This window comes from Cornus florida, unplaced genomic scaffold (genome assembly GCF_030987335.1).
Source record: "Cornus florida cultivar Cherokee Brave unplaced genomic scaffold, ASM3098733v1 CherokeeBrave_3.0.0_Hap2_Chr03, whole genome shotgun sequence".
Taxonomy (NCBI): domain Eukaryota; kingdom Viridiplantae; phylum Streptophyta; class Magnoliopsida; order Cornales; family Cornaceae; genus Cornus; species Cornus florida.
In genome coordinates this window covers 12,600,742-12,611,103 of record NW_026775573.1, presented here as the reverse complement: position 1 = coordinate 12,611,103, position 10,362 = coordinate 12,600,742, and the positions used below count along the sequence as shown (strand labels likewise).

Sequence of the window (10,362 nt, the reverse complement as noted above, 5' to 3'; positions counted from 1 at the left end):
TATTAACCAGATGGTTTTACACTGGATGAAAACCATCATGATGTTTTCAACCGAGATGATTGGGCAATGTAGATTTATTGGAATATTATTATTATTTTTTCAGCAACTTTTTTGGGTTATTCTGCTGGCTCTCCCTCTCTCTCTCTCTCTCTCTCTCTCTCTCTCTCTCTCTCTCTCTCCATTGATTTCACCAGAAGGGCTGAGAAGTACCACTTGTTCTTATCGATTCCATGATCAATCTTCATGCCCCAAGTTTCATGGTTCTCAAGTGTGATGCCAATGATGTGCCCAGTACATTTTCTCAATAATTTGCCACACAATGATATTGACATTCAAAATAAGCTCATGGGACAAACACTCATATAATTGAGTTAGGGTTCACAGTACACTAACCATGGGAATTTAAAAAACCATTTTTGGAATGCAGTACAATCAACAGATCACACTGACTTCTCAAGCATGTGTACCCTCTTGCTTCCAATTCAAAATGACTCTACACACTTTCCTCCAATGTTTATATGTAATGTACTAAGATAATTCGTCTTAAAACCCTAACTACGAAACCTATAGCAATAAATAGATTTCATCCTATCCCATTCTTGGATGGAACTTGTGAGAGCTGATGGCAAGCCTTGCCCATTGACATAACGATACTGACCTCATTGTTTCGGTGGTTTGGATGGTTGTAGAGGTTGGTCATGCTGAGAAGTGTCCACAGAAGCTCTAGCACCAGTTGTTTGCAAGAAAATAAAGACTAGTTTTTAAATGAAAACAAAACACATACAAACTCAAACCCAGTCACTTGCACGCAACGAAAAGGGTCATTTGTCATGCTCCAGTCAGTGGAGAAAATAAATGCCTGACAATCTCATTCTGAGATTGATTTTGTATAATCTTAGATCGACACTTGACAGTACAGATTAAAATATCAGGTCTCTTACATGTGAATATTCTTTTAATCGAACAATGTGCAATGCTAACCCAAAACTTGCAATGTATTGCAAACTGCTGTAACAAGTCCTTAAATCATGAAGTTACTTTAGAAACAACTGCAAGAGCAAGCATAAGAATATGCATTCAAATAAAACCCAGACCGAAATGCACCAACCTCCGTAAATATTTCCACCATATATAGAACATAAATCCCATATAATTTGGACAACACAGAAACATACAAGACTAGTGAAAATGGAAATCCCATCAGTAGTTACCTAATTATGAACTTGAAATGGGCCACTTGTCTTGCCTACTTTTCCTTTGAAAGAGTAACAAGAAAGCTCTAAACCCTTTTTGTGCCTCGTTTGATTGAAATGTAGCCTTTCCACAGATTTAAACTCTAGCCCTCTTGGTACTGCAACTAGGGCACTTGTACTGCTTGATATGCTCAGCCTTTGCAGGTGTGATCTTTACACATTTTCCATGGAACCATCTCTCGCACACATCACAGCAAATCCAGAATTCATCATGGGCATAGTTATCGCCGCAAGCTCCACATAATGTTGCTCCCTGTTCATCTTCTTCTTCTTCCTCCCCACTCTCACCCTCTTCTTTATGTGGAGGAGAAATCTTTACTCCTTTAGGTTGGGGAACGGATTGCCGAGGTTGCTATAAGGCAGCAAAAAAATAAGCAACAGATAAAATATTGACACAAAATTGAAAAAAAAAAAAGAATACCAGAAAAATAAGTAAAAGGAAAAACAAAGGGCGCACATACACACACAATAGATTTATAGGAGGTGGTAATGCTTACCATATTTCCACTAGATTTACTTTTGCTACTATTGTTGTGAGCAGCAGGCTGGTCTTTTGACTGCTTAACAGTTCCTGTCACAACTTCAAATACAGTTGGTAGATCATTTATCATCTGGAAAAGCCTCTTCCTGTAAATTCCATTTCCAACCAAAGTTAGAAAGATCACAAGTATGAATGGTCATTTTCTGAGATGGTTTGAAAGAAAAGTTTGAGCATTGTAGAGCCTTATTCCTTGGCAAAACAAGTGGGGCAGCATTCAATTCCCTCTGAGCATTCTACAAAATCTACACCTTGAAGGTAGTTCCTCAAATGAGTTACTGTTCTGGACCTTATGGAATTCATTGTCAATTTGATTTCAGAACCGTCATCCACAAGGGAATCAATCAACGTGTACTGACAGAGAGTCTGACTATACTGTTGGGCTTTCGGAAGGCCAAAGATGACCAGTATATACACTCAATATTGCAACTTATTCATTCAAAGAAAGGAAATACGTACAACATAAATGGCAGAAATTCCAGCCACCAATATAAGTAGAGTTTGAGTCTTCTTTTAACAGTCTTAAATTCGGTGTTAAAAGGAGTTCACTGTGACTCATATTCATGACTTTGAGAAATCTTGGCAAAAAGAAGTGTATGCTTTAGATTCATAGACACAATACCCTATTGTTTGTATCCTTTTTCCTTTTAAAGTCATCAAACATATATATATATATGGCGCAGGAGAACAGAACTATATAACTCATTATATATAGAAATGCATTTTTCAAGATTTGGAAAGCATGGAAATGAATTTTTTTTTGGTTGTATGTTATCTTTCCCCATGACTTATTCCATTTATTCATGCTGGTGTGCTAGTATCATGCCGGTATGCCTCAGTATGCAGTGATGACAGGAATACTTATTGATAACATCATCCTTCGATTACATACGAAATCCCTAATTTAATGACAGTTGTTCCAAGTTAAATAACTGATTCTGTGCTTCAAAAACCAAAACTTTCTTTTAAAGGTCTACTCAAACAACCACCAGAGAGAGAAGAAAAACTTCTAGTTTCGGTGGGATCATAAACCTAAGGTCTAATACCAAACTTTTAAAGTCCACTTTATGACTGTAGTAAGTGAGAGACGAGAGAGAAAGACAATGACAAAGAGCACACATTAGGATCATACAAAAGTTCAAAAACTAACAACAATACTAACACAGTGCCAATGCCACATGGACACTTCAAAAAAAGAACCATGAGTTCATGACACATGAGTTGCTGTTGTGCATGAAAAGCATGTCAATGTGCAATTACACATGTCAATGGGGAAAAAAGCTAAAAGAAAAGGAGAAGTGCCTCGCAGCATAGCCAAAAGAACTTTCATAATACTGCTCCAAGAGAGGGAAAGGTCTCTGACAAGCCAAAACCATAAGCAACCTCCTTATAATAAAACAAGAGAAGCAAAGGATTGGAAGCACTTTTACTTTGTAGGCACAATGAAACTACAATAAAAGATATATCAAACTTTTGATCTTTAATAAGATTTTCCATCACAAAATAAAATAAACCCATATAACTAAGGTACCTTTCTGTCGACTCCATAACACCACAAGTGAAAACATTCAGCAAAATCATTATTAGCACCATGAACGACAGCCTATGTTAATCATCATCATCACCATCATCCTTTTCTTTCCCACTCACTACTAGTAAGAACTAAGAAGAATTGCTTTTAGTAGGTTGACAACAGGGATAGCAGTTACAGGACTTGTGCTGCAGATATTGACTAGATGTATAAAAGACTGTAAATACTTCTAGTTACATCTAAAAAGAGTTAGAGCATCAACATCTAACCACAATAAGTATTGCATGTAGTAGGTTGATAACTGGGAAGCATTTACAGAATTTGTGCTGCAGAAATTCATTAGATGTATAGAATAACGCAAATACTTCTAATTAGATCTAAAAGTGTTGTTGCTTAAGCATCTAACCACAATGGCTTAAAAGAAAGGTACAGGGAAATTTGACATTCAGACAAGATAAACTAAAGAAAATGTCATTAAGTTCTAGAAAAGATATTACCTTTCACTTTTACCAAACCCGAAGCGTGCCCCAAAATAGAATGCAACAGAAAGCAACCACGAATCACTGTGAACTGCAACTAGTGATAACCAGTCCTTCTCTTGCATCCCATCCCTAGCAAAGTTGATACCTAATGCTGGCTCAGGAAGTTCAGGAGGCACCTCCTCAACAGGCAGGTTGACTTCCCATGCCTCATTTGGAAGACCATACAGACACAAGTTCTCCTTCTCTGTGAGCACAACATTGAAACGTTCAGAAACAACAAAGCAGCTGATTTGACAGCATCAGAAATAAAGACCAGAAGTGCAGATTCTAATTCAAAACAAAATTCATTCTAAAATATCAAGGAAACGAGGACACAGTGCATCAGCAGATTCAGCACAAAGGAAATTATATTACCATGCTAAATCTAAGTTTTACTCTACAACTTGAGAAGGATGAAAAAGTTAAAGAGTAAAAGAAATATAATACACTAGTGGCTACAGTAACTATATAGCGATATATGAGGAATAAGAAAACAAATTGAACTCGTTAACTTCAGTAACTAACTGCAGTTGCAAAGAACAGTAAGAAGAGAGTGTTAGCAGGTCATACATTTAAAACCAAATATTAAGGAAAATAATATATCAAAATAATGAAATTTGATATATTCCAACAGCAATGAGGTCAATATTATGAAAAATGTCAGTATGTAAAGTATACCCTGAGTAAACTAATCTTTCTAAAGAAAATGATAGAAAACAGTCAGGGTATTTTCTTATCTGCTTAATGATTCAACTTTTAGGTGAGATAGTTGATCAACCCATAGGTACTAGTCTTATTTTTCCTTTTTCCTTAATGATTCTAGACACAATGAGACATGTCAAAACTTAGGCTCGTGCAACCAAGTACGGGCTTAGAACAAAGTGTGCCAAACCATTAACTAATGAAAATAATAATAATTTGTAAGAGAAGTCTCTTTAGCAATAAATAAACTAGTGTACTCTTTTCTTTTAATAAGACACTAACATCCAATTATGTAGGCGGCCTTCTACAGTTTAGACATTGTGAAAATTCAAAATTTACCTCTCTCAACTTTGTGCCTCTCAGTCACAAGCCTACAAGAGTGTCTCTCTACTCTGCTTATACCCTTGACGAGCACCATCTCACAACAATCCCCTGCCTTAAACCACAGATAGGAACAAAACTTACAACTTCTACTCGAAGAACAAAACCTAGAATATTTTGGAACTACATGCTTCATATGGCCTAGCAAAAGAAGGGTAATAAGCTTCATATCTTCTGTTGAGGTGGCTCAATTTTAGTGGTTGTGTAATGTCGCTTGTGATTATATACATGTGTGCTATATATACATAATCAAATGTAATTGCTGCAATATAAAAGATGATGTCAGATGCATTGAAGAACTGGAAGACTATGTTCAAAGAGCGGGTGACAGTCATGTAACGGCTAATGGCCTCACCAATGAATTTAGAAAAGTAACAATGAAGAAATGAGAAAACAGATAGTGTTTGTATTAAAGTACCGAGAGTCAAAGATTGTGGCACTGAAGATAAAGCCAATGAAAATATGGCCAGCTAAGTCGGCAATATTGAGTTGGCCAAGGATGGTTATATATATGGAATCTAAGGTGACCATATGAGTGGTGAAGAAAGAGAAGAGCAGGGAGTAAATTAAAAAAGAGGTGAGGAAAAAAGAGAGAAAGTAGCGAGGGCCAAGAGTGAGTGTATTCCTTTCGAAGAGAGCGCGTCTTCTTCTAGTGAGTGTGGAATACCTCTTGGTAATTTGTTAAGTGTTGTAATATTCTTTTTTTCTTGAAATAGAAGTTAGTCGTTCTTCTCCTGTGGACATTGTTGTGTTTGTGATTTATATCTTATTTGTCGTTTGCTGTACTTGCTTATTCGTGTGGGTGATCTTGGTCGGATTAATTCCTAACAAGTGGTGTCATAGTTGATTCGAAAGGAATTAATTTATAACATCTTTTTTTTTTTGATAAATACATAACATCTTTGAATCCAAAAAACAATAAATATGTGATAATAAGAGTCATAGCTCATAATCCTTTCAGTTTTGGGATCCAGTCTTCTCTTCATTCAAAATTAGAGGCAAACAGCTACATGAAGCTGATATAAGCAGCCACGCATTCCATATGATATCTGCAAAAACGTAATTTTTGCAATTCCCTTGTATCCCTTTTTGGTTGATATGTTGGTATAAGGTTAACTACTTATGGTTTGCAGAAAATTTGGATTACACCCAATTGGGAGTCCCCCTTTTCTACAATACAAATCCAGTAGTAACTACAATAGTACACTTTTATGGAAACATACTGAAAACATAACTGATACAATTGATGACAGGTCAATTATAACAAGTGTCAATTCAAAGCGAAATCAAATTCTTAAACAGGCAATTCCATTAATACAACATTGAAAATCAAGTAAAGACAATTAAGTGCACTTATACGGTAATTGAGAAAAAGGAAAAAAAAAAAAAAAAAATTTGATATTAAATTATATAACAAATATCTAAAAGTATAATTCATGCTCTCCAGTGATAAAACCAATACTTAGATTTATCTATATTTATACACTCGTGTATAAATACATATACATATAGAGAGAGAAGAAAACCCTGACAATAGGGGAGCCATAAGAAACTCACCCGGATCACATAGCTGATAGAACTTATCAACTTCTGCAATAGCACGACATATACATATATATAATTAGAAAAGCTACAAAATTTAGAGGCGAAATAGAGAGAATATAAAAACACAAAGCGAGATACATATACATGTATGCCTATATATATTTTATATATATATACATATATATTCAGAGATTTAGAAAAAAAAATACAAACCCATAGTGAGAGCCTTGATCAAGCCAGCTCTTCGGCCTTTGAAGTCGCTAAAAACCTCCTCTACTGTTCTCGGAGCATGCGAAACTCCATCCATTCTCTCCACTGCTCACAAAATTCAAATATATACCCCTGCAACGAGAATCAAGAGGGGAAAATAGGGTTTTTGCAAAGCTAGGGTTTCTTCTTCATGCTGATAGTGTATATATATAAATACATGTAGGTATAAACAATCTGAAGCTTCTTTTTGACAGAGATTTATAGTGAAGACCTAAATTGTATTGAAAGAAAATAATGGGAGTGAGATCAACGGTAAGGTAGGATTTTAGTAATTTCGTTGAATTTGCTCTTTTGGGGTCGCCTTTTTTCTTCATTTATAATTCCTACAAACCTTATATATATACACACACATACATGGTACATGTGTGTGTATTTATGTATGCTAAAGTTGTATTCTCTACACGCGGCCAAAAATTATTGGAACAGTGACAACGTTTTACACAGGATCGCTAAAAGGTAGAGTTTTTGTCACCACATGTGTGGCAAATTACCTTTTTATGTGTGGCAAATTACCTTTTTATTCACCAATCTTCAAAGAGTAATTTTTTCTTTTTTTTTTTTTTTTTTTTTTTTTTTTTTTTTGATGGTGTCCAATCCTGTAACAACACTCTCTAATAATGATAAGTTGTTTATGATTCACGATTTTCACATGTGTATTTTTATTTAGGGCAAACTATATTTAACACTCACGTAGTTTACATATTAAAAAATATAAGAGTAAGGTCCAAATTGATTATTTGACTTTTAGATATGAAAATTAATTTACATATATAATTTTAAGGCACTTAACTATTATTTAAAAGAAAAATCTGGAAGAAAGTTGATGAGGGTAACTTACGTTTTTACCTTTTCTTAATGGGCTCACCGTTATTTTTTATTATGTGGGCAATACTTGCTAACTTAAACATGTTTTTTTTTTGCCTCACTAATTTATGTGTATGGGCAATAAACATGTGTATAAGTTATGTGGGCACCTTATTTTGTAAATCAGTATATATGGAACATGAATATGTTTGTTGGTATTGGTACTTGAGAACTTATATGATGTAATATTTATGACTTGTTGATTTATATATGTTGGTGAATTAGTAAGGATAATATAATACATTGTACCACACCCTCAAAAAATACCACACTACATGACCAATGTCCCTGTCATTAAGATACACAAGCATATAACATGATCATAACTGAAATACAAAAAATAAAGATGGTTCTAAAGACCATTGTCTTGGCTATTCTTAACATGGTCTAAGTTGTGCGGTTACATGCAAAACATGGGTTAGCGTAAGACATTGGTTAAATGGACCATTGATATTCCATGCAAAACTTAATTCAAATAGTGAACGGAAAAGTTTTGCATGGTTGGAGGTAAAGATAAAAAGAAGGATACTTTTGTCTTTTCCGAATGATATAATTTCATTTCAATTAATGGACAATTTAGTTTTCTCACAATACCATGTTATTTATGTCTAAAAATATAATTACCCTACATTAATTTGATGCATCTCAAGAGTGAAACCACAAGGGTGGTTGACAAATATATATAGTCTTAAAAGACAAAAATGCCCTATATATATATATATATATATATATATATATTCAACACCGTCGCTGTCTCATTGGTACTTCCGAAGTTCATTAAACTGTGGCGCTCTCTGGCATTTTTTAACATGATTCCGGTAGAATATGTGCCGGCAATTCATCAGCCGCTTGATCTCATCGCCGCTCTCGTATTCGTACAGACACACCGCGTCAAAGCCCTCCCTCACATCTGCCTCATTGGCCCCAATGGCTGCAACCTCAAGGATGAGATCGGCTGAGTTGGTGTCGCCGCCGCAGCAGCCGTTCCGAGCTTCGTCACCGCCGCTGCTTCCGCCGCTTGACAGTTCCCCATCTCTCACCGTAGATCGACGCCGTACAATCACCAGCAAGGATTCCGGTTCAGGCGTTGTGTGTCTGACACAGTCTTCTTCTTATTCTTCGGTAAAATACCCCCATCGCTTGAAGGTCGGGATTGGAATGTGATGGATCTAGTGGGTGGAGTCTGGGTTTTTATTATTATTGATGATAATGTGGGTCTATGTGGTGTGGTGGTGGTGGTGGTGGTGGTGTGGGTGTCAACAGAGGTCGATGGTGCCCCAGTCGGCGCAGCAGAAGATTATTTGAGAGTCATCTGCATTGCACCACTTTAATTACATGAGTTTTCACCCTTTTTAATTCAATTTTTGTGACTAGTTTGACTCCCAGTTTGTCCCACTGTTACTACTTTGATTGTCTTACCAATTTTGTTTATCAGGTTCATGTATCAACCTACAGTTTTATCAACCAAGTAAATTTTTTATTTTTTTTGGGGAATTGAGATATTAGTAACATAAGTATAAAATTTGAACCAACTCCAATTCTGATTCTAAGAAAAAAATTCCATATTTCAAAAAACTGTAAATGCAATTCAAAGACCATTTTCTAGATAATACTCAAGATTGGATTCAACATTCATGGTACATTCTAGAATATTAATATACACAAAACAAACAATTTATTTATTCTAGAATCATTATCATGTAAAGGGCCCTGGCCATACATTTGCTATTGAAGACAGGCACCTGCATACAAAGTCTATTGCTGTTTAGTGAGAAGGAGGAGGAGGTTAGATTTTACGATAATTTAGTAATTTAAAATAAGTCTCTTGGACAATTAAGTCATTTTACACATAAAATAAAGTCCATACAAAGTCAAGAAGGTAACATAATCATTTAACACCTTAAAAGTACTATGACCTCACCAAAAATTAACATTTGGGATGTAAGTAAGATGTTAAACCACTCATTCAAATATACGTAAAATTTAAAACCAAAATGTTAATCTAGGTGATAAATAACCTAACCTCAAGAGTCTGAGAGTAATTTACCCTTTATTTATTGTTGCAAGGCAGGGGTTTTGTAACTCATGAGTAATGCTATTTAATCACTAAATTAAAATATTTATTAAATAATTTATTTAATATTTTACATATTTAGAATATATATGGACAAAATACAATAAACCTCTATCGAGTCTCGGCTATAAGCTTCTTCCAGTAAACTCGTCTAATTTTTTACTAAAGAACTCCTCCAACTAACTATTTGACGGGTAAGAGTGGATATTTGGACAAAAATACTCTTATTGCTATTTTTTTTAAAATTCTAATTCATCCGAATTTCAAAAATTTATATCTCACAAACAGTACGTCCAAAAATTGCAAATAATATATGCGCGAAAAACTTATGAAATAAGGATTTCAGAAATATAAGATTTGTGCAACAAGCCACCATAATTAGAGAGAAATAGGCGATCTAAGAATCTGCTCCAGCAATATTATATTATTTTTTAAAAATAAAATATTAGAGATATTTACAAAAAAAAAAAAAATCAGAATTATTCTTATGCATACGGAGCATAACATATAAAAAATTTAGCCCTAATAGAGATCGATTTCACGAAATATCATAGTGTGCATCAATGTATTTTCATTTTCTTAAAGACTCACAATTTATTTAAAAAAAAAAAAATCAAAATGAATAATCGGTCTCTTTTTAATGTGTTATGCTCCATATGTAAATGAATAATTTTAAAAATTTT

General features: G+C 34.6%; 1 protein-coding gene across 1 annotated transcript; it reads right to left on the bottom strand.

Moving 5' to 3' along the window:
• Positions 1-1,050: 1,050 nt before the first annotated feature.
• Positions 1,051-7,083, bottom strand: LOC132299494 (PHD finger protein Alfin1-like). The gene is made up of 5 exons (XM_059796163.1): positions 6,685-7,083; positions 6,484-6,516; positions 3,820-4,048; positions 1,751-1,880; positions 1,051-1,605 (listed from the first exon to the last, which is right to left on the bottom strand). Exons 1-5 carry the CDS (start codon positions 6,776-6,778, stop codon positions 1,330-1,332), a joined length of 762 nt encoding a protein of 253 aa, XP_059652146.1. The 5' UTR covers positions 6,779-7,083; the 3' UTR covers positions 1,051-1,329.
• Between the last annotated feature and the right edge of the window lie 3,279 nt (positions 7,084-10,362).